The sequence below is a fragment of the Brachycentrus maculatus genome, unplaced genomic scaffold (assembly GCF_059751285.1).
Source record: "Brachycentrus maculatus isolate JH-2025_06_01 unplaced genomic scaffold, ASM5975128v1 h1tg000263l, whole genome shotgun sequence".
NCBI classification, from domain to species: domain Eukaryota; kingdom Metazoa; phylum Arthropoda; class Insecta; order Trichoptera; family Brachycentridae; genus Brachycentrus; species Brachycentrus maculatus.
Window position 1 is genome coordinate 675,480 of NW_028281014.1, and position 26,955 is coordinate 702,434.

The 26,955-nt window shown below is 32.8% G+C and overlaps 1 protein-coding gene across 3 annotated transcripts in view; it reads left to right on the forward strand.

Moving 5' to 3' along the window:
• Nucleotides 1–26,955, forward strand: part of spir (spire type actin nucleation factor) — a 196,809-nt gene that overhangs the window by 140,771 nt on the left and 29,083 nt on the right. For all 3 annotated transcript variants that reach the window (XM_088266201.1, XM_088266202.1, XM_088266203.1), the window contains exons 5-8: nucleotides 400–594; nucleotides 12,194–12,366; nucleotides 14,419–14,482; nucleotides 16,076–16,190. In XM_088266201.1, coding sequence (XP_088122327.1) covers nucleotides 400–594; nucleotides 12,194–12,366; nucleotides 14,419–14,482; nucleotides 16,076–16,190 — 547 coding nt within the window. The remainder of the gene's footprint in view (nucleotides 1–399; nucleotides 595–12,193; nucleotides 12,367–14,418; nucleotides 14,483–16,075; nucleotides 16,191–26,955) is intronic.

Here is a 26,955-nt window from a genome sequence, read left to right on the forward strand (position 1 = left end):
TGTATTGCACTGTATTTCGTTTATTGTAATATGTTTTTCATTGTTTGTGAACCGTAAATAAATAAAATAAAATAAAATTTCAATATAAATATTTATTACTTGATTCAGTCATTAATTTACTTGGAATTGGTTTAAACAAAACACCCCCGTCTACAATTTGAGCGAATTTTAACAGGTTTAATTTAAACCCTGAAGAAAATAAATTAAACCCTGGAGAGGGCAACAGGTTGTTGTCGAAACTATTTGGTTAGTAAAAATGTGAGTGGATCAAAACACAAAGTATTTTTATTTCTCGAAATAATAAATCAATATGATCCACAAAGTTAATGCTTTCAATATTCAAAACATAATATGCTAATATTTTGTTATGTTATATAAATGTATATGGTCTTGTTGCAGCACTGCTCGTGGCACGCGGGTCGCAGCGGTGCCGCGGCGCACTACCAGGCCGTGTGCCGCGCGCTGGTGGCCGAGGCGCTGGAGCTGGCGCAGTTCCTGGCGCGCGTCAAGGCGGGCGGCGCGCGGGACCTCGTGCGCCGCGCCGACGCGGCCGCCTCCTGCCGCGAGCTGGACACGCTGCGCTTCGCCGACTGGGTGAGCTAAACATAAAGAGTAAATCCACTCACAAGTAGGCATAGGCTATGAAACTTATAAAGTTGAAGCCTGAGTAGGGACATGATAAACGGTATTGCATATTTCAGAGTCACTTGGACGTTAGGTAATTAAAAAAAAAACCTGCACTTGCTCCCGCACTTCCCTCACATGCTCCATTCGTCCATCCGACATACCCTGATCGTTACTTGCATCAGCCTTCTTCTTGTGGCGGCCTTTGTCCATACATCCTCCTCTACTACTACTATTACTTCTTCTTATTATAGGCCTTGCGGCCTGTTTTTAAGAGGGATTAGCCTCCTGCGACGTCGATTCCCAGTTATCGACACATCTCTGTGGTGGTCTGCCCGGGAGTCGTCTACCATGGGGTTAACCGTATAGTGCGATGTGGGGGAGTCTGGATGGTTTCATTCTCCTCACATGCGCATAACATTGTCTCCTTCGTTGCCTTCCCCACCTAACGACATCTTCGATCTCGCATATTTCCCTGATCCTGGCATTTCTGATTCTATCTCGAAGACTCTTGCCTGTGACTGCTACTTCTACTACCATCAAATATCATAAATACCAAAAATTCAGACCATCTACTACCATCACGCCGTTTCACCGCAGGGGTAGGCAGAGTGGATGAAACGCCACGCTCTTCTGTCCTGACATACACTCCTCGCCTCCTTCACATCCATGCATGCCCTCCGATTACGCAGACTTTTGACACCGCCAGATTTTAGGTTCCGATTGATCTGATCGCGCCAAGTCTTTTCCGGTCGTCCTCGTTCTGTTTTCTCTCTCACATTGGCCACATATATTTTTTTAGTCATTCTCTCGCTATCCATTCGCTCCACATGTCCATACCATCGTAAAAAACTCTTTCTAATTTTCTCAATTATTCCCCGTTCAGCCTTACATTCCTTTCTTATATCTTCGTTTTTAATTCTGTCATTCAATGATTTTTCCACACATTCGTCTGAGGGAGCGCATTTCAGCAGCATTCACTTTGCTTTCATCCTCCTCGCCCCTCATTAATCTGCATAGAGTTTTTATTCCTTCAGAATTAATTAAAATTATTCCTCTATGCGCAGCTGGCAAAGAGCTTCCCTCAGGACTTTATAACTGCTGCGGGTGGGTTGTGGGTTTCCAAAAAAAACCTTCTTCTTGTGTCCAGCATTGAACATTGGCCTCTTTCTTGGACTCAAGACACGAGGTACAATTTAATGACCTGGACTTTTTTCTTTGAAAATTTTCTAATAGTAATGTTTCATACCTTACTCTTTGGCGAAGCTGTTAAGTATGTACGTAGTAAATATTCATTTTAATGTGGATATTAATTACAAACTTTAGTCATTAAAGTAGTTCAAATAGTTCTCTGCGAGCTGGACACGCTGCGCTTCGCCGACTGGGTGAGCTAGACAAGACACTTGTACCATCACCGATCGTTGCTCACATATCAAATACTTGAAAGAGGTTAGGTCAGGAGTCGAAATGATCTGCGGATATGTATGAATTTGGAAGGGGCGAATAATGTTTGCAAAGAGAGAGTGGTGTGCCGTTGTATTCTCTCTGCCTACCCCTCTCGGCGTGATGGTTAGTTAGTTAGTCAGTTATTTATACACCAAGCCAAAATAACGCTTCTGCGCTTCAGAACCAGTACAGGGTAATATTGAATCAATATTTGAGTGAAAAACTACTAGTAATAAAAAAACTCCCTAATCAATTAACCATTGCGTCGCTTCCCCGCGAGGGTAGACTGAGACTATAGACCCCCACACCATTCTCTCTTTGCAAACAATCTTCACGTCTTCTACAATCATGAAACTTCATACATATCCGCCGATTATTCAGACTCCCGACCTGACCACTTTCAAGTTTTTGAAATGCTTGATCATGCCAAGTTTAACCTCTTGGGAATCAAACAATCTGAGACCTCCAGCATGATAGCCAAGTGTGCTAACCACTACACTACCGAGGCGGACAAATAGTGGTTAGAACGTTACCATGCATGAAGTCACAGGATGCATTTAGTTGCAGATAACAAAAAAACACAAGTATAGAGTTTCCAAGCAAATAAACTCGTAAGTACAGCGCATTAGTCACGCACGGACGAAAATCTTACTCAACTCAAAACAGAACCATATACAAAATATTGCGTACTGTACGCAGTCACGATGTTTATCTAGAAAAACTCTTCTTGAAATGTTTCATAATTTCCTTAAGATGGAGAATCCTCACTCATGGTAACCAAACAATTGTACTTGACTGTTTTCTCCCAATACTAAGTGCTTACTCTAGAAAATTGTAGTTTTTTATTGACCTTCATATATGTATAGGTATATAGCTTTGTTTTACTCATTTCTTTTACCGGCGAATGGGTTTTGTCGTTACCGATATTGTCAAAACGGCTTTTTCATACATCAATGATGAATGAAGACACAATCCATCTTCATCTTCTTCTTCTGTGTGTGTCATATATCACCTCCTCCTGACGTCGACTATCACTTGAGAGTAATTGTCCTTGTCTTGGGCAGCTCTAAACAGCGCCTCGACGGTCCTGATCCCCGTCCGATTTCTTATATTCCGGAGCCAGGAGATCTGTCTTCTGCCCACACCTCGTCGACCTTCTATATTGTCTTTTATGATTAGGTCCAATAGCTCGTACTTATCTCCTCTTAGCACATACCCCAGACCTTGATATCAGTCATCAACTATCTCCCTGCTCTTGTTCTTTGGAGCATATTTGCGTTGCTGACCATATTGGTCCATGGAATGCGTAGCGTTCTACGATGTTGGCACATTTCGAATGTGTCTAATAGGTTCATAGTGCTGACCTTAAGGGTCCACGATTCAACCGAGCAAACATAACACAATCTATAATATATTATTATATCTTTATTTGAAAACAAATGAATAGTGACACACGTCCCTATTTTCCCCCCAAAATAAAGGCTTCACTCGTAATCTCTCACTGGGGTAAATATATTAAATTTGATTGTTTCAAGAAACGCATTTGTATAATTGTGATTTTGGTATTATCTTAAAAAATAGCATGCTGTTTCTTAAATTTGTATTAAAAAAATCATTAACTGATTAAATATGTCTACGTATGTACATATTTAATTTCAACACCTGTATTACGCAGGAGCATGAATAATAATTCATCATTCTGAATTACAAATATAATCTATTTACTTAGCTCTTTAATGTGTAATTTCTCTTCCTGAATTATTCGTCACTCAGAATATCTTACATTTAATAAATAAACGCATTTATGTTGCGATGTAAAAAAGGAAAAATAAGTCCTAAGTGGACAAAACTCAGTATTTGGAATCAAAATAATGTGACGATCAGTAAGCTTTCGCTACGACACTACGCTTTTAAGCTTTTGACACTACGAGTTTCAGTATACTTTGTTTACATTCGAAAAAGCTTTTTGGAGAAAATGAACTGTTAAAAAATAAATTCGAACGGAGGAAAAAAATGAGGATATCTAATGACATTTTTCAACCCGATAATGTCTCCTTATCGTATCCATTCGTCGCGCTCTCCCCACATTATGAGCTGCTCTCGAGTACTTATTTTATTTTTATGTTAATGGAACGGGTATCGATTCCTTCTTGTGTTCCTGCGAACCCGCCATATAAGGACTAAAACCGCGAAGACGAACACCGGACAGCAAGTTATAAATCTTTATTTTGCTGTCCGGTCGACTTCCTCCCGGCCATTTTTATTGCTCGCAAAAACAGGACTCAAGTAACGAGTCCCGTTTCGTGGGGCTTCCTCACCTCTTATCCTTAACTTAAGTTAAGAATTGAACATACAATGGATTCAATATCTTGATTGATACATGATATTGAATCCTTTGTATCTATTTTATCATATCAATTTATTACTTACTATACACATTCAATATCATTTTTAAGAAATATAAACTGAATATGTTATAAATCTTTGTACACAAAAGGCAATGAGAATTTTCTTGGGCAACTAATAAATATTATATTGAAATATCGAATAAATTGCACATGCCGCACTCTGTACGTGATAGAAGTGAAATTTCTAAAATATCTCTTCACGGATAAAATCAAACAATCACAGGACACAAACATAAAAATGTTAAATTATCTCAAAACACAGCGATAAATATTAATTACGCAACGCATGGTATTTCACCTGTTCATATATAGCGTCTGACGTGTACATCTGCAACGCGTGCATGCGCGACTCTATCTTAGTCTACCGCTTTGTATCGTTGTATATACGGCGTCCGCCTCCGTAGTGTAATGGTCAGCATGCTCGGCTACCGTTCTGGAGGTCCCGGGTTCGATTCCCAGGGGGGTTTAATAAATATAAGTGATTTTTTCACTCTAATATTTATTCAATATTACACTGGACTGGTACCTGAAGTGAAGGGCTGATCACCTTTCCTTCATGTGTAATCGTCGAGATAACACTGCGTTTAAATGAAGCAGTGCCCTATGCACCATTGGGGTGCGGTAAGGGATTCATTTATTATATACGTCGCTCTCTTTCGCTCCACTCCAGAGGCGTCGGAATGCATAGCTTTCTTTCTCCTTCTCTCTACGTTATGGCTTTCTTCTCTCTCGTGTAACGAAATGTCCCTAATAAATTCGTGACATTTCATTAATTCTTGTCCCGCCGCCCAAGAAGTCACTCCACTTAAAGAAATATCGATATATAATTCATTTAAGTATTTATATTTAATTAAATTCTAAAATTCTTTGTTTATGACAAAGTTTAGGTTAAAGGCACTTTATTTTGTTATATTAAAACTAAATGTATAATTGTCATTATACCTACCTTATCAATAAAAAAAAATAAAAAACAGGAATAGCGATCATTTACTATAAGTATGCGTAAACATGAAATGAAATCGCATTCCTAACGGTAGCATTTCAGCAAATCTAATTTTATTTATTGGATGTGTTCGGATGATCTAATTCAACGTAATAGAAAACTTCAAAAGCTTAGTTCGATAATAATGTATGATAATGATAATGATAATAATGTAGTTCGCAATATTAATATTAATACTTCGTTTATATGTAATGTTGTTGACGTCAGTTATCCAGCACTCAACATCGTTACGAATTAATATATGTACGTATGTTCTACTGGAACTTTATATCCAGGGTTAATTAATTTATTCAACTGTTGACACTAAGTTAAATCGTTAAGTTAAGTCCCGATCAAAATTTTGGTGTGAATATTCCTGAATTTAACCACTCTGATTACTTGTTTTCCTATTAGTAATTAACGTCAAATGCTGTTTTTGTAGAAGCTTCTAATTGACTGAAAAGGCGTAGTAGAACATTACTCAATCCGGAGACCCGAAATTTAATTAACTAAGGTTATTCGTATAATACAATTTGGCAACCTAATTTCCAGGCTGGGTTACGAGAATTTTTGTAAACGCAGCTCAATTTTTTTCGGATACCGTTAAGATGTATGTATTTTATTATTTGTTGATTTGGCATCAACTGATGATTTAAATATAAAAATAAAACATTTGTATAATACCATCGTTTTGAGTTGATTAATGTATAAACAATTTTTTTTTCATTATTATTTTGGTTTTATTATTTATACTTAAGTATATACTAAGTAATTCAATTAAAAAAATAACAAATGTAAAATAACTGTGAACAGAGAACATCTGTAGTTCTCTAAACTAGTCTGTTTGCATTAAAAAACTCAAAAATGGTATTCTACAAGTGTTTAATTTTTGTATTTAATATTCATTGTGTTTTTAAGTACTGTCTTTTCGTTTTTTGATCTTTGAAACACTTACTCTTATCTCTGAAATTATATTATCATAATCATAATCATTGTACACAATATAAATCATACCTAATGATATCATCGCTCTCGCATTCACGCAATGTTTGAGTTTCGTCATCATTTTATTCTTGCTTTTTCTAATTTGGGACCCCAACACCATATATTGTAGCCCTGATAATTCTATCGCATATCTGACACAATCTTTAAAGTGTATCTAAATTTTTGTTCGAAATAAATCAAAAAGTTAATTGAGATAACCATATTAATGTCTGTACTTCCTTATTTTTATGCGGTCCTTCTTTGAACCCCCATTTTCAATCAGTTTGGATACTCATATTGTCTTGAATTATACTTCTATAGAAGTCTCGACTTCTTTGTTTCAATAAAATTAAGGACTTATTTGTGTTTTTTACATGATATTAAAAATACAGTTAATCATCTCAGTATTTGAATACGGTTTACCAATGTCCCCCAAGATTCCATAGTGACTATTTTGTAAAAAAAGTGGATCTAGATACCACTCGGCGAACAGGAAACTCGTATGTCTATATATGAGTACATACGGTAATCCTCTCTCGCTGCGTTAACTGTTTACTGATATTTAAAAGCTAAACAGCGGAAAAAATAGTTCAACTATCAATAATTTATATCATTACACATTATACAGCGCAACGAATACCATTACCAGAAAAGCCTCGATACGTGACCCGGCATTGAAATTCTTCGTATGAAAATTTAATTTAATAATCTTGTTTATAATACGTATAATCATCAATTGAGGTTTATTGGTTTTATGCGTTTTATTAATAAAATTGATGTTTGGAGTTTACTGAACTGTATGTTATACCGATACGTTCGACGGGTAAAGTAGGATGTCTAAAAAACGCGAGAATGTGTTCTTTATACTACACATTACTACTTTTAATGACTAGACCAGTAGTAGATCATACCAATGATGCTGAGCTCATTAAAAACAAATGTTATAATTAAAACTTATGATCTATTTAAAATTCCTAACCTAAAATACGTTTTACAGATGATCAATGAAGTTGTCAATTTATATCATTTCATTAATTTATTCGATAATTAATTCGTAGTTATACATTATATTTCAATATTCATTTAAATTTTTACTTGGATAAATATCACTATTTATTACAAATCCATTGTGATACTTTTTTGACGCATTCAGCGTCAATATCGAACACAATAAATACGGTGTTTGTAAATGATGCGAAAAGATTCGAAACACTTATCACAATATTTTTTTAAAAATAACGGTTCATACCAAGTAAAATTTGAATTATTGAAAGAAAACAAAGTATATTTTATTTATTGTTTCGGCATTAACTTTGTGGTAAGACATGTTACAATAATTAAAGAAAACACTTTGTTTTTTACCACTTGAGTTTTATTATAGACTACATGTTTCAGAAGTTAAACTTCCATCATTCAGGTCTGTATAATAACTAAAATATAAAATATAAATTTTTTCTATAAATAAGGAGAGGGGAAAGTAAGGGGAAGGGGTTAGTCAAGGAACGGAGTTTGAAAACAAAGGAAAAATTGAAAGCAATGGCGAAGAATTTTGAATTATTAAATAATATATTGTTTCAAAATTCTTCGCCATTGCTTTCAATTTTTCCTTTGTTTTCAAACTCCGTTCCTTGACTAACCCCTTCCCCTTACTTTCCCCTCTCCTTATTTATAGAAACATTTTATATTTTATATTTTAGTTATTATACAGACCTGAATGATGGAAGTTTAACTTCTGAAACATGTAGTCTATAATAAAACTCAAGTGGTAAAAAACAAAGTGTTTTCTTTAATTATTAAAACAAACTATGATGACTTTTGAATTATTTTGTACTTTTAAATAAAAAGTTGAATTTAAAATCGCTGTCCAAACGAAATAAACAATTCTAATCGCAAAGCGACAGTAGTTGTTCGCTTAGTCGCAAGTTTAGTTAACATATCGGATAAAATTGTGTGTTTAAGTTCATGCATACATTAGTTACACTTTCATGTATAAAACATAAGAAGCAGCATAAATTATTTCTTCATAATTATGATATTATGTTGTATTACTTATATGTAGCATGTGTTTATTGACGCTTAGAATATTATGTATGCGAATGCCTATTCGCAAATGCTGCTTTCCCTTTACTTTAATTAGGTACGTTTGCATACTAAATTCAATCGGATACAATGTAATATGTATGTATATTATAATTTTACACTGATTTTATACTGATAATATCAGAATAATATAAAATAAAAGCGAAATTTCGGCAGTGACTCAAAACCTTTAAAATTTTCTTCTGGAATTAGTATAAAAATATTACGAATATTACCTTGTTTTCTTTTGGAAATATTGGTTTTTCTTGCCCTACTAGATTTGTCATTAATTTTCATCATAAAACTCTATGCCTTGAAAATCCGCGTCGACTGAAAAGGAATCCGAGCATGGATAATTAAGTCATTAAGATGGCATTATGAAAGACAAGGAATTTACAAGGTGTACGAATTACCTAAATAACTTCTTGATCATTGTTAAGGTATAAAAAGTATCTACAAAAACAACTCTTCCTGTAAGTACGGTTGACCTAAATAGATTCTTACACCTTCTAGGTAGCTTTCGCAAACTTATACGAGTACGGATATGCAACCCTGAGTGCCCTAACTGTTGCTGATTTGCACCCCAATGGCGCATAGGGTACTGCATCATATAAACGCAGTGTTATCTTGATCGTAAACACATGAAAAAAAGGTGATCAGCCCTCCGCTTCAGGTACCAGTCCAGGGTAATATTGAATAAATAAAGTGAAAAAATCACTAATATTTATTTGACCCCCCTGGGAATCGAACCCGGGACCTCCAGAACGGTAGCCGAGCGTGCTGACCATTACACTACGGAGGTGAACATACTATTCCTTTTACATAGTACATACTATTCCTCTTCCTTGCCCTATACTCTTTCTCTTACGTTATCTGTATCCCGTCAAATATATCTCTTGTTTCTAGATTAGATAATTCGGAACGATCACCCTGCTTAATATTAATAATTGATAATTCAGGACTGATCACCCTGCTTTCATATTATCAACGTTCGAGTTCATACTATTTCGTTTCGATGCAGTACTCTATGAACTACTTAGGTTCAGAAGAAGTTGGGTGAAATGCAGAATTTGTATCACAAAAACTAAACTTTGGACACATTCCAAATATTGTTAAAGAAGTCCTTGCAAAACAATTAGCGTTAATCCAATTTTGCGTTTTCCTTGAATGTAGAGATTTTCTTTGTATATATCGATTAATATTGATATCGAAACGCATACTCACATTTTATTTTGATTTACGGATTGAATTGACATTTATGTCTATTTTTGCTCTCCTTAAGGTATATTCTAGTGCGAAAATTGATTGAATAGCCTGCAGCTTAATCCCAGATCTCCGTGATCTTGTGTAATATATGCAGGTTCTTAACAAATATAATAGTTTACTCATTAGTGCACGCAACGACTGAACTTTGTAGTGTCGCTTATTCATCGTAATAAGTATCGTGGAGATTCCTACGCAGTTGCTTAATAGCCAGAAATGTTTTATTTGATAAACTGATTTCTTTTGGTGATTTACAGAAACACTGTCCGTTAATATTTATGTGGATATTTTGCAAACAACGCTACCACTCCTCGTATTGTGAATACTAGTTCTCCATTTTTCGCTCTAGCCATTGTAACGCGATGCATGTTATTCGATTTAATTGGAAACGCGTTTCACTTTCAGAATGATGAATCGAGGTTGTCCTTTACCCAATTTCGTCGGCAAACAAATTACTACTGACTATTAGACTGTGTAAATACATCAAATCACACAATGCTAGGGCACTTGTGTGCCCATATTGGTCGAGCATGCATATTTATTGTAATACATGTAGCGTCACACGTAAATATTTGACTATTGGGATCCAAATTCCTACGTTTGTTGCGATGCCTTTGTTGAACCATTTGTGGGGTCGGTCGAACAAAGGTTTCTCGGTGTATCGAGAGTAGGTGCTCCAGTGCTCCGGGTTACCGATGCAAACACATGTCGAAAGGAGAGGACGTTTGTTTACCGTGGATCGGATAACATTTCGAGTTCAAACCACATTTCCGCTATATTTGCATAAGTAAACAGATATAAAATTGTTGACACCAACCCACCTTGTTGAACCTTGTTGAACTGATGGTTTATTTGTACAGTTAGAAATAATTGTCTCACCACCCTTACATACTAAACCAAACATTTATAGAAACTAACATTAAGATATTAAAAATAAGAATAAACACATTTCACTACAATAAAATCAAAACTCACATTTTACTCGCTCAAAAATTAAATTTCTTGTCAATTACCAATAACATAATTTCAAATTAAGTTTATATTGACATTTAATTAGAGATGAAGAAATTTTCTATCTGGCAACATAAAAGACTGAATATTTACGAGCTTTACGATCAAGCTGCTTCATTGGCAGGTTCCAGTGATCACTTTATACAACTAGTATTGTAACATTAAAGAAATATTCAATAATATGAAATTTGGTAGCAACTCTGATATTTTGTAGCGATTTTATTATTATCAAAAGTGTAAATATGATACCGTCATAAAGATTAAGTGAATACACTTGTTATATTTATCTCAATATTTTATCGCACAATTTCACTCGCTCACTCACGTACTCATTTTTTCTTTATCAAACCTAATACAATATTAAATTTTTATGCTGTTGAAATAACAATTTGGAATGAAATCATTCAAGTTGTATTCCTTTACTTAGAATTGTGGATGAAAGATGAAAAATGAAACTGCCACTGTTTATTTTAGATATTTTTTGGATCATCAATTCGTATATCTGATGTTTCAACTAACATTGTGGGGTTAATCTTCTAATAGTTATATAATAGGACACGGGATCACATTAAACGTGTTTTATCTGCATATACTGTTTCATATAATTTATCGTTTATTAATTGAATGAGATGAACACGAATCCGGCAAAAATATGTCCCATGTTTGTCAAATTCCTCAGCAAATGATATTTCACAGAGTAAAATGGTTTATTGCAGTAGCTACGAAAGACTATATGTTTTTCTTCTTTTTTAGACTAACCGTAGGATATGGCTGGCATTGCAAGTACGTACATATTATTAATATGTGAGAATGTAAATATTGCATTGTATTTTGTTTTATACACTATAATTTATTTTCATCAATTCCGTTTCCTGTATTGTATTTACCTGTAATGCATTCAACAGCTTCGTGGTTCTTGTAAATACATGTGTTATATAAATTAATTTAAAAAGTTTTTTTCCGTTTATGAATTGGTATGAATAAATTTGAAATATTTATTATATTTATTTAAAAAAATATATGAATGTATATATCGTAGTCGTACAGGAGAAAGTGACCAACTGACAAAACGTAAAATGTTCAGGAGGGCCATTGAAGCCACTTTTGCTTGGGAAGAAAATAAACATCAATGCAGTTAGTCATTTTTAACAAGTCAATATATTAAACTTCCAAGTTTAAAATCCTTTGGGATGTTTTCAGGGCAATATGAAGCTAGTAAGATATCAAATAGTCAATGATCACGTTTTTGTAAAAAATGTACAAAAATGACTACGATATATACATGCCTTTAATATTACATAACACTATATTTTGCTATTGTTTTCTGTGTTTTAGTGCAAAATTAAATTAAATCAAATTGTTTGTGGTGACTAATGGAATATGTGTTATTACTCAGGCGCGGTTCTGGATGCAAGTTATCGGCGAATTGAGAATGGGAGTCAAATTGAAGAAGATCAGTTTTTCGAGAGCACCGATAGAGTACGAGCTGACTCCGTATGAGATCCTCATGGACGACATCAGGTCGCGCCGCTTCAAGCTCCGGAAGGTGGACGGGAATATTCCCCCAAGGTAGCTATATATTCATATTATTTTTTGACATCTCAACATAGATGAAGAAGAGTATAGAAGTCTGGGCATTTACGGGGCTAACGACCGTAATAGGCTAGTTTAAGTGATCAATTTACACACGTGTAACGTGGAGAAATCAAGTCTGTATAAACTACCATAGTGGATTATGAAAAATTAAATTTGAGTAGAGTAAAGTTACATTATTTTTTGACATCTCATCAAAGATGAAGATGAACATGGAAGTCTGGGCATTTACGGGGATAACGACCGTCATAGGCTAGATTAAGTGATCACTTTACACACGTGTAACATTCACCAATTCGACCCATGATTGACACCCACACTACTCAAATTCTTGAGTTCTATGTACATATTTCTAAACAGTTTATAAGAATCATTAGAATTTTCACTGGAGTCATCAATGTTGAGATGTTAAAAAATGATATAAAATAATTCCTATAATTGCAGATAATCCAGATTTGTTTAAGTATTTGAAAACACTCAAAATGTTGTTAACTATATATTCCATTATTCCACAGTTAATTTTGTTTGATGAAATATATTTACATGATGCTTTACAGGTTTTCTTCAACAATTACATAAAATTCAATAAAAGTAGAACAAAAAACAATTATCAAAGTAATATTCAAACAAAGATCAACATTCTCATCACAAACCCTTTTCGCAAAATTCCTACAACATGGAGTAGAATATATCTTTAAAATGCATCAATCTCACAACTACTTAATGATAATAAGCACTCAAATCTCGCGACAACCATATCCCAAAGATTTAATTATAGTTTTAAAATCCCCGAATACAACACAATACAGTACCAATAAAATTTAACAAAAAAAAATCAACCGCCTCCTTTAAGAAATTAAAAATACTCATACAAAAGACAAAAACACGCTAAAAAAGAAACTTACCAAACACTTTAAACACACACACACACAGACTATACGATAAATAAACAAATAAAAAAATAAAATAAAATAAAAACTAAACAAGATCAAGTCCCTCTGCAAGCATAAGAGCTGGTCTCTTTTTTAGGAAGGTACTAAAAAAAATATAAATATAAATATTTATACCGATAGTATTATTTAGATATATAACAACAAACATATTAAAAATGTATTATCTTAGTAAAATATATAGGTATATAATTTTTAAATAAGGTTTATAAGTAAATATACCACTGACAATAAATTAAATTACTGTTAAAGTATAAAAGTAAACTGTTGTACTCGTTCAAACATATATGTTTTATAATATACAAATGCGTATCATTTTGATTCCACGGTTTTCTGTGTGTTTTGGACGTCTTACATTTTACAAGTGGAGTAATAAATTACCCACTTTTACGACCGTATCATCGTCAGCCTAGTATGCAAATCTCACAGGTCGCATTTCGGTAGAAATTAATGCCATCTTTCTGAAAACATGTTATTAGTATATTTATGTGTTTCAGAATTTCAAAGTGTGAATAATCAAACAATATTAATGGTGGTAATAAATTATAACATCAGCGTTAGAATAATAATTAAAAAAAAACGTAAATATGTCCAAAAACTGTCAATAAGAGGGACGATTGTGTGTATCATCATAAATTACATACATATAAACCCACTACAACATTGACATAGGTAACCCTTTATCTTAGGGTATTTTATAAGGGGTTAATGTTTTAAATTGTATATTAACATTTTAAGTAGCGGAAATGACTATAATGAGTCATTTAAAATTTGGATACAATTTAAAAACATTAACTTCGCTATAATGTCCCCTCCGATAACGTGGTACCTATCTCAGCGTTATAGGGGGGTTTACTGTGCTATTAGAAATATACAACGTTTTTCTGCGCCTATTGTGAGTGAGTTATTGTGTATTTTTTTCTATAAATCTACTAATTTTTCTCGATTTATTAAAATATAGGCTCAATGTTTTCATTGCCGATACCAAGACAATATATCGTTTCATTGATATTCTAAGGGTTGATATATCGATTTTTGATCGCTGTCCATTTATAATAAAGTTATATATTTATTCCAGAGTGAAGCAGGACGCCCACGCCATGATCCTAGAATTCATACGTAGTCGACCTCCACTAAAGAAGGTATGTTTTCAACATTAAATAATGTATGCACATGTCATGTTTTGCTTGTTTTATTAATCAACGTAGAATCTAAACAAGGCTTCGAACGTTAAAATCTGTATAAATCAATTGAATTTTATTAGTTCGTTATTCTCTAAAAATTATTTTCGCCATCCGGTGTCCAACAGGTTTTAATTTTTAATGTATCAAGTTTGATTTTTTCTTTATTTTTTTTCCTATACGGAATCGGGTTACGAATCGCTAACATTACTAGTCTCAATCGGTATTGATCAGGAAGTTTAAAACAAAAAATAAGTTATTCAATAGAAATATGGAATATAAATATTGATATTTGAATGTTTGATTGATTATAGTGAACCAGCGACGTAAACAATACCATAATGTTATTCTGTCCGTTAGCACGTTAATGCATAGGCATATTAATTATTAGCAACTCTCTATAAAGCTTTATAAACATTTCAATACTGTTATATCATTTATAATATTTTAATATAATTTATCAACTTAAATTTTTTATAACAATTACAATGGAGCTTTGAAGGAAATTAAGTTTGGAAACTATCAATGCCAAGTTTGGTTCTGATCTTTTAAATCGTTTTTAATCGTACTTTAATGGTAAACATAACATAATAGGTCAAATAATCATATACCATACACATAAAATTTTATATTGAGTATTTTAAATTTTGTTTCGAAATCACTATTGTGTTTTGCATTTAGATTTTTTTTTATAATCAGGAATGTGTCAATATGTTTAAGTATCTTGTTTTACGCCATTTTCTATTTGACACTGATCTTGCTTTAAAAATCTATTGTCTCGAACGTGCTTGTGCAAGAAACATTCAAATTTTAGTTTATTTTTCAGCTAAAAACCATATACAGTTTGTAAATAAAAACACATAACATAATCGATATTTATGATGTATTTTGTGAGAGTCAAATTTACTAGCAAACGAGTTTTGGCTTTAAAAACATTTGCATTGATATTATTTATACTTCAAATGATTAAATATTTTTTTAAAATTATAAATAAATTTTTTGTAGTTTAAAAAATATATATTATAATCATACGTTTTATTATGACGAGGTTATTTGAAATTACCGTATATTGCCATAATTGGACTGCAACCTTATCAATTAAATATATATTTAATTCTAGATAAATATAATATTACTGACATAATGTCTCGAATTTAGACAGTTCTGAGAGGGTGGATTTAAAGAACCCTTGAGGTGATTTCTCACGAAAGCGGCGCTATATAAATTGTCCAATAAATAAATTAATAAATAAACAAATGCCAGTCGTAACGTTAATTTACCAGTTCGCATTTAGCGTACTTAATTTGGCGAGTGTGCCTCCGCTTTTGCGGACCTATGGCATGGCATGCTCTTCTACCAGGAGTTAAAAACAGTGAGAATGAGATGATTTGAAAAATAATAAAGGCGCTTATGTTTACTAAATCATTTCTTCAATTTTCTTTTCTACAATTTTATTTTCTTCAATTTTCTTTTCCCCAAGTTATCCACAGTGAAGCGTCCTTGGGGTATTATTTTACGAAAATGACGCCATATGATTTATATATTTTTTTAAAGGCTTCGGAGCGAAAGTTACCCCCGGCAACAGCAAAGCCAGCCACCCCGAGGGAACAACTTTTGGACTCTATTAAGAAAGGGCAAGCCTTGAAGCCTACACCACCAGCTAAAAAAGGTAAGTGTTAATAAATAGTCAATCATATTTTTTGAACTTGTCATCACATTACAATTCATCTTTCTTTATTAACGATTTTTATTGATTATTTTCAAAATAAAAAAGTACCTAATCCTTACTTTTCTTATCGTGATGATAATTTACGAAAAAAAAAAGTTATATCCAAATCGAAAAGTAAATGTTTTGAATATTGAAAGCATTAACTTTGTGGATCATCTTGATAAATTATTTCGAGAAATAAAAATACTTTGTATTCTGATCCACTCACATTTTTATTTTTCCAACTAGTTACGGCAACAACCTGTTGCCCTCTTCAGGGTCACATTTATAACTAAATCGAAAAGTAAATCTTTACTTGGATGACAGCTATGCGAGATAATTTATTTCCCTTTTAAGCACGTTTCTGTCTCTTTCAACTCCATTGTCATACGCTCCAAAACTTATGCATCAAACGTAAATTTACAGTTTTGTAAATTTTTGGGTGGTCAAAATCCGTTGTTTAAAAATGTGCCATTGGCAACTCTGATGTATATAATGATGTCGATTTATGCTTCATCCAGGTGGCAGTAATGATGTAACCGACTTTAAATAAAATTTTCCCTATTATTCCCGAATTGCACTCCAATATGAGCTGAATAGTAAAAGGTCATAAACTACAAAAACGCAGCATCTAACATTAATGTCATATAATATATTATTAAAATAAAAAATTACAGCAATTAAAAAAAATGTTTTGTTGTTAGAAATACATACATAATATTTTTTAAATATATTTTTTATTTGTCACGGTTTGATCTATAAAGATGTATGTATAATTTACTTATTGCAGTTTTTAAAGTCTTTTTATATAACATTGATTTATTTGTAATATTTTTCAACAATGATAACTCAAATGAAAATATTAATTGATTCAGCAGGCACTTTGCAGTAAACTATATCCATTTTTAATTTGAGTTTTACTAAGTAAATACCACTGTTTCTTAAAATTTAGAATTTAAGAAAAAGTGATATTTACGTAAATTAAAAATGAAAATATTCTTGCTGTGAATTTAGACAATTTTCTTTTATAATCATAATGCTGTATTTCATTTTTATCTTATGAAGAATATGTGCTAATTACGTTCCTCTGTTGTCATTCAGATAAGTAATTAATCATACATTCTTTGATAAATAATTTTGGTAGTTTGTACCGTTAATACTTATCTGTATATTTTTGAGACATAATTTTGTCCCTTTTCCATTTTTGAAAAGTATCTCAATCCTACCCATGATGTATCACTTTACAAAATCTCTCAATAAATGATATTTTGATGATATCAGCTTTCGTATATTATTTTAAATTACCTTTTTATTGTTGTATTAAAGTATTTATAACATTCTAGATCCTTCTTCCTGTTCCGATCATCCCCTCTGTTCCCTCCCATCCGCCCCTGAACAAGTCGGAAGTATCGCTGTCAACATTTGGAGTATACATATCATAATTTATATTCAATTTTCGTTTACATTTTGATATTGTTTTACACACTTTTGTTTGCATGAATTGTTTAATTTTGAATGTATATTTTTGTGATTCATTATATCTGTGATTAGTCGATATAGACATCTAGTGTTGAAATCCTGAAACTTTAATTGATGTTATGGTTCTAGTCTCTGCTGTATATTATTCTTGTTTGATAAATGATGAAATATACGTACAGATGGCGCTAAATATAGTCAAGTTTTCTTTGTCAACTTGGTGCCTGAAGAAAATTGCGCATTACCTTTTCTTTCATTTCTATTCTGAAAAGTTTTTGTATTACTAACTGATTTATTTTACACTACATATTTATTAATTATATATACATTTCATAGTACAAGACATATAATTTTTTTAATAATATGATTTAGTAAAGTGCAGTCGTGAAGAAAAAATCAATAAATGCCATTTTTCATTAATAAATCATTTGAATATATTATTATTTAATTCGCTGAATGCCTTGTAAGGCAAAATGGTATTTTTTTGTATAAATACACCTCTCCACAAGAAAAATTTATTTTGATAGTGTAAGTAATTTCCATTCAAGTATACATAAAAAATGTAATTTGAAAGATAATTTCCATTTTTTTGGCTTAGATTAGAGGAATACGGAAGTCTGGGTGTTTACATGACTTATGACCTGTCATAGGCTGTTAAGTGATCACTTTACACACATGCAACATTCACCTTTCTACCCATGAGTAATAGCCGTATTCTTCATGAAATGTTAAACAATGTTAAAGTAACTTGGAGAATAATAATAATGTGGTGAAAACCCACATTTGTAAGTAAGTATTTGGACACATTCAAAAGTAGTTTTTTTTGTTAGTTTATATTCAATCCAAATTTTCTACAGATAAATACAGTTTCACATATTTTATTCAACGATCTATTTTATTTTACCATTTTTAAATTGATACTTTTTCCCGCTTATAATTACATCCGCCTTTAAAAGATCGGTAAGTAAATGGAAATATATTGTATATAGTGACAGGCAGTGTGGGAGTATATATAGGTTGTATGACTTTATACATATATAGCCCGCGGTGAATTGAAATGGCGATTGGCACCGCGGAAAAATTTAATGTTGATTTTATTTGAAGTGATTAATAAAGTGATATAAAAGTTCATGTAAATGGTCGGAGCATTTCAAGGTTAAGTCTGCAACCCACGTTCAATCTTATTGATTTAAGACTCCTTTTTATAGAAACAGTAGTTGATATAAAATATAATTTAATCATATCAAATCAAGTATTTCAAATACTTGAATAATATGGTCAGGTCAAGAGTCGGAATAATCGGCGTGTATGTATGAGAAAACGCATGAATGTGGAAGAGGCGAAGATCGCAAATAAAGATTGGTGTGGCGTTCTATTTTCTCCGCCTATCCCTGCAGGAGGCAGCGTGATGTTTAAAAAAATATTTTCTACGGTTTTATAACTCTACGAATTCATGAATAGCATTTTTTATAATATCGTTATGATGAAATTTCAAAGCAATCGGTGAATAAATTAAGGAGAATTAAGATTTTTAACAAACGAACATCTTTATTTATATAGATCGATTCCAATGAGGGTTAAATAAATATTAGTGATTTTCTCACTGTAATATTTATACAATTTTATCCAGGACTTGTACGTGAAGCAAAAGACTGACCACCTTGTCTTCGTGTGTTAACGATCAAGATAACACTACGTTTATATGATGACCATTGGGGTGCGGATAAGGGTTTGAAGAAGAATACAAGACAGATGGGATTTAAATTTTCTCCGGTTTTGTTTGATATTCAATACTTGATCACGTTTACACGTGTCAAGTTTGTTATGTATACCTACTTAATTTTCCCCGGAAGCGAAAACGTTCTCCTGGTTATTTCTAAGGGCTTCCTCCTACCTCCTCCTACCACACCGTAACGTACTCATTATCCGCATTACATCTTCCTCAATATATGTTCTTAAGTACTTCATTTTTCCTCATAAACCTTGAGAGAAAACCTCTGACATTCAATAGCGGCAGTTTGTACATGTTTACGATATTAAATTATATCAATGTTTAATATATTGAGTTGTGTTTTCTGTGCGCGAAATTTCGCAGAATTCGATCGCCACAATGGTGAAAATATCAAATTATTTTCATCAAATCTAGACATATTTTCTTTACAAAAAAAATATTCTATTATTCTAAGTTTGCATGGTGGATTCGTATTTTATTTGGTATTTTAAACTGGTATATCAAGAAACTTTACTTCCATAATGTACCGTTACATATTGTACATACGACGTAAGATCTTGGGTTCTTTACAGGCTGGATATAACATAAAAAATATATTTACAAGCTTTTATTAAGTGTTTTTATTTCGCATTTTATTTCATTACCAAATTACATTTTTTAACCTTTTTAAGCTTGAAACGTTGAAAAATGTAATGAGAGAATTTTTGTATTTTTTTTAAATACAGTGTTAATTTATTTTTAAAACAACTTATGACAAAATATTGTTAAAAGTTATATAACATATATGAAAAAAATCCATTTCGAATAATTAAGTATAGAAATTTATCATGTACATATTATCCTCTGACAAAAGATGAAAGTTGTTTACATGTGCGTTTTTGGATGTGGTTTGACGTTTCCGTGTTAAAGAATTTGTGAATCAGGCTCTTACCTCTCATAACGAAGAAAAAAATTCGAAATCGCTTTTAATTATTTGGGCGATAGGTTGGTACCCCATGGTCAGACTTATATAAACTTATGAAAGTATTTTATTTTTCAAGTAAAGGGCTAAGAATCGAAATCAAAGTGTGTTTTTTTAACCAGATAGCGCTGCTTTTATTCGATTTGCAATCTGCATTGATAGAGCTTAAAACTTATATCTATATACCTTAATGCTTAATAAGGAAATAAGTCGACTTAAAAATATATTTGCTAATTGAACATAAAAATGCGAATTTAAAAAGTTGCCCTAGTAAAATGCGTCCATTTCCTTTCGCGAATAGAAATCGGCCGTCTCGCAAAAAATACTTGCCCATTCAATACTTGCCTTGGCCGCCCAAAACTTATTGGTATTTCACTCGAAGCAATTTTTTATTCTCCGATGAAAGTGGTACGAGAGGAACTTGTAGGTAGGTAGAGTTGTAGCATCACGTACCGGGGGTCTAGGAGGCTGCAGAGGTATTCGAGAACCGATCTTCATCCGGTCCATCTCTCCGTCTTGGTCTTGTCTCTTGTCCCTTTCCTCAGTCACTCCTCGTGGCATTGTAATGGTGTATTGGTGGCTCCGCAAAGCCTTTTCGGGTCACCATACGTGCTGCGAGAGTATTGGGACGGCCATTTTTGAAATGTATGGTATTTTGTCAATAGGCGATTTTGCCAATATTAAAAAAAACGTATTACATAAATAAGAGTATCATATATCATATTGCCGATGAATAATTTCCATAACTCATTTTAGGATTAAGGTTAAAAAGATATGGTACCAACAAAAATTACAATTTTTTTAAACAAAGTAAAGAAGATATATAAAAAAACAACACCAGCAAATAGTGAAATACAGTAAGAATCACACGAAAAAATATTCATAAATATAAAGACAGAAGAATAGTAAAAAATAAACAAGACTGAATCACAAATAAGAAAGTAAAAACGATATAAGGAGGATTATTACGATAATCAATAATCAGTAACGCTTGAGTTAAAAATCAAACTCAGAAATTAAAGCAAAGAAATCAATCTAAATAATAATTATGATAAGCATCCAGGAATATGAATTACATGATAATAAGAATTACAGTACATATTTACGCATTGTTTACGGCATGCACATATTTGTATACTTCAGAAACCATATGTTGCGGCGGTGTGCACATTTTTGTACATTTCGGTTACCTTCAAGTTCATGTACAAAAAACCCATCTTAAACGTCCAAATTTTTGTCTCGCTTTGCTGTGTAGCAGCGGATAGGTGTTACTACAATACAAAAATATTATGGATTGTTTTTTTTTTTCATTATTCTTTCGATGCGATCTTATATCGTCCATTTCGAATTACATTTCTTTGACAAACTTCAACGTAATCAATGTGTTAACTTATCATCAACAAAAAACTTTTTTTTCCACATACTTATAATGGTTTGTTAAAATTGAGTCCTAGCTTAGTGAAAAGTCAATTTCATGTTTCATTATTTACAATTTTAGTACATGAAAATATAAGACAAAAAAACAAATAACATGATTATTGGAAAGAACTATACGGATATAATTAATTTTATGCCTTAGTATTTGTTTATAAAAAAAATAGTTTTTTCCTACTCGTTGGAAGCGCTAAGGTGTCAGTTGCCCTGGTGATTCGACTGGGTATTCTAAACCATGTACTTTCATAAATCGCTCACAAACATAGTCAATCCTCATTACGACGATAAAAAAAAGATTTTTAATTTATATATTCGCGAAAACGAGTATCCTACTAGTCTCGTAATGTCATGAATTGTGCTCACCGCAGTGTTATTACGAGTCTCGCGGCGGCGGCGAAGCCTTCTCTATACTCGGTTAGTTGTTCCTCACACCGTGTACCTACCCATACATATTTTGTGTTCCCAGTTCTACAACTTCGCGCCAACAGCAAAACAGTATCGGTGATATTTTCCTGTCAATATTCTTATTGTCTCATATTTGCTTTCGTGAGTTCTATAGACACGATTGTGTTGACTGTGAATATACTGGTAGTGTCATAGAAATAAAATGTTCGTTTTTATATAATAAGTTTGTGAAATTCGTAAAACCTTTTGTTATTTGAACTTATTTGAAGTGTTTTGTCGTGTTTTCAATCATTGAATTGGATTAAAGATAACGCCAAAATGACTGTGGATATGGTTATAGGTAAAACATTCACATTATATAGTTGAACTGTTTCTTCTACAGTGTATTATCCTTTTTTGTGATTCTGAATATGTTTATCACATATGTAATTATGTTTTTGTTTATTTAACATTCCTTTAGCGAAGTTTCATTAAAACTGTTTGAATTCAAATGCAAATCTTCAAATATTTAATTTTCCTTAAATTTCATTTTCACCTTTGAGCCATTAATGTCTTTTGGATCAACAATACGTTGACGTATAATAATACGGACATGCGTCAATATGTTAATTTAATTATCATTACCATTTATGGAAATTAATAGTTATCAATAATGATCAGGATTGTTTTGTGTTGCAATTTTATCATTAATGATGAATAGTAGATTAGATTTAATCAAAGTGTTAACAAATCAAGGATTTTTAACACTTATTTTTTCACCAATGAAATACATTGATGTGGGCACTTACAAAAAGGTCAAGACGATCTTATAAAGTTTCCTTACGATAATTGACCAGATGAATACATTATCTCAGACAGTTTGTGCAATAATGAACTTAAAATTGTATGTATGTGTATGTAAACTAAATTACCAATGAAATAAATCAACTAAATTACCAATGGAATTACAAAATGTTACTTTTAATGTTGTTTGTATAGTCAATTAATGGTTAATTTAACATTGGAGATGAAATCTAGAGCTAGAAATAAATTGAAACATTTAATTTACTTTGTGTTTAAGCAAATCGTAGTCGTACAGGAGAAAGTGACCAACTAACAAAACGTAAAATGTTCAGGAGGGCCATATAACCGTTTTTACACTTTCGTCATCAATGCAGTTAGTCATTTTTTAAAAGTAAATATATTATACTTCCAAGTTTATAATCTCTTGGGGATTTTTTCCAGGTCAACATTAAGCTAGTTAGATGTCAAATAGTCAATAATCGCGTTTTTGTAAAAAATGCACTTGGTCATTTTCTCTTGTATGAGGACGAAATGTTTGTAAATTTATCTAAATTGCAAATGCCGTGTAATTATAAAAATGTCATTTATAAAACTAATATTAATCTAAAACCAATAAATTTACCATCACGCCGATTTTACGCAGGGGTCTACAGAGGGAATAGAACGCCACACCAATATGCCTTTGCGAATATCTTCGCCTTTTCCATATTCATCCATCTCTTCATACGAACCCCATCGATGATTCCGACCACTTTCGAGTATTGGAAATATTTCAGTTTTCCTCGGTCTTCCTCTGTTTCTATCACCAACCACACTCATAAATTTGTTTAACTGTTCTTTTACTTATTCGATCCATCTCAAAACATCTTTCTTTATTTTATCGATAATGCTATCACAGCCTTGTATTCTTTCCTTATACCATTCCACTCGAAGATATATCGTACATCGTTTTGCCACCCATTCGTCTGATAGATTTTCATGCATTTCGACTGCATTCAGTCTAATTATTATTTGGTATCATATATGATAAATATGGTGAAGGATATTGATACCATAAACCAAGCTAAGACACAGAATGACGAATCCTCTTTCAGTAGAACCGAAGGTCTGCCGACGACAGTCAACAGTCCGGTTTCTCCTGAGGAGTTTTAGGTGGTTTTCTCCCAGCAATAAGCAAATTCTGGGAAGTTCCTGATTGGCCAACACTAGATTATCCTTACTGTTCCCAATACAGATTAAAATAAAAGATGTTTTTGGCAAGAAGAACCAAAAAATCCACTGATTGATTTAAAAACCTTGTACATAATAAGCAAGGTATTTAATAAATGCAACTCATATCTGAAATTATTAAAAATGCAATTTTGTTATGAAATCTCAGAAATTTCTTGAATGGAGAAATATAACATCAGTAATACTTGCTTAGTGAGGTAATATCAGGTAATGGAAGCATTCCGGGTGATTGGTGATTACAGCGCAATAGTTGAGGAAATGCGACCAGTGAGGTCGGAGTAGGTCTGCAGACCACGACCGCGGTTATGGAGAAAGTAAGAGGCTATCTTTTACTTGTTCTTTTGGCGATCCTTTCTACCAAACCAACCAGTAATACGTGACATTCATAGAATCAAAAGCAGTCTAAACATTCAGCCAATCAAGCTTCAATGGCCAATGTTTTTTTATATTACGTGATTATGCATAATGCCTAATTAATTTGACGTTCAAGTGTCGAGAAGTGATTGATTTTGTTAAGAGCTTTTGTCGTTCTTTGTCTTTGGATATAATATTCTAACTTACCACTATCACGTCACCTTTACTTTCTCTTCTAGGACCATAAACTAGTCGAGATATTCTAAATCTAATTAAGCAAAGAAAACAAAACACACTAACCATAAAAGCGAAATGTTCGTATCTTTGTTATAATAAATTATAATTAATATAACCTGTATGAAATACTACAAGTGCTCATAAATCTATTTTTTTTTCTTATATGTTTAAATATACGTATATATATATATATATATATATATATATATATATATATATATATATATATATATATATATATATATATATATATATATATATATAATATATATTTATATATATATATATATATATATATATATATATATATATATATATATATATATATATATATATATATATATATATATATATATGTATACGTAGTTATTTTAAAGGTGTCTCAACTTGATATGAAACATCCATAATTCTGCCCTTTTTTTATGAAAAAAGATGGAAGTCTGATCATCTCAGGGCTTACGACTTGGCATTTGGCTGGCTTAAGTGATCACTTTATACACTTGTGTAACAAATCAACAAGTCAACACTTCAACCATAAAAAATCTATCTAAATCATTGATAAAAATCCACGAGTCCGATAAAGTTTGCCCCAATTTTCGATTAAATGAAGGATGGAGAGATATCAAGATGATTTTTTCTGTATACGGAATAAAAATAATAAGAAACGTTTCATACTGAACTTATAGTACTCGTAGCTGTATGTGGAGATTGGAGTCGTGAAACCCTTTTTATCGTCTGTAACACATTTCTGTGACGTAATACGTTAAGTTTTATCCCCTTTTACTCGCTATGGCGTTTTGTTTACTGGCAAATTAGAAACAGCATATCGTAAAAGTTTCTTTCGGATAGTAATTTTTGTCGGTTGTTGGATTTTTTATTCCGAAGTTCTAACTTAGGTACTACTAATCCCTTTTACTGCCTTCGCCGGGGCACTTCTGTGCAACAATAAATAATTATTGTAAGTTCCTCTCCAAGCACAAAAGCTTAGTCTCTTCATTGGAGAGAACAGGGTAATTAATTTTGAGATCGTAGAGTTAAAAATATTAAGAAAAACTCTTGCAACTATATTCAATAATTAAAAAAAAGAGACTCTCGGGAAGCCTAGATGCTTCTGTATCAGATATATGCGCTGGGACAACTTTCTATTCCGAAGTCGGAAGCTCTCTGCGCCCTTTGACATTTCGGAGACGGGGACGTGCGCATGCGCCGGAGCAGCCTAAGGGCGCGTGCGCACCGTCCCCGCTCTGTTTACACCCCCGTCTGGAGTCACGCGGCGGGCTCGCAGTTGCCCCAGTCCCCAGTATGCAGCCGAGCCCGACCCGACCAGGCGCGACCGTTAGTAGCGCGAGGTGATGAAGGACTCCTCAGGAGGCCGGAGGCTGCTGCTGGCCGGGGCCGTGGAGGGGCTGCCGCCGCCGGCGCCCTCGCCCGAGGAGCCCGGGGTCGACGTGGCCCACGACCGCTCCTACTGGCAGCCGAGGAACGAAGGTCAACACCTCACCTAGTCCCAGTCATAGACGTCTAGGCAACTATCTCGATCTTCCTCGAGTGTCCTCTTTCTCGCGACTTTCTCTAACCGCATACCTTCTACTTGCACCTTGCTCCGAGGAAGTTTACTTTCGTCCCGACCGCAAATTGATATTGAATCTTTCACACTCGGCCGCAGGTCATAATATTTACCGGTGTAAATTGAATATGCAATCATTGTGTAATGAAGATACATACGATTTATTTATTTAAACTTCATGTATAGAAAAGAAATATGTACATTGGCGTATTGCTAAGAAAACATATCTTCTAGCCAACCAAAATTAGACTAGTAATATTAGTCAAAACGTTTGATACCTTATAAAGCTAGATAGTGCTTAAAAATAAATAAAAAATCATAAATTACGAATGAGTGCTGTATTAATTGAGCAACTACTTTATATAAATATGTATCTTTGGTAGAATGCCCCGTGATATCATATTTCGTTCATTGATTTTAATTTATTGTTTCGGCATTCACTTTGTGGTAAGACATGATGAAATTGTAAAGAAAACACTTATTTTTCACCACTTGAGTTATATTTCTTTTTAACAAAAAAAGTGGTAAAAAATAAGTGTTTTCGTTG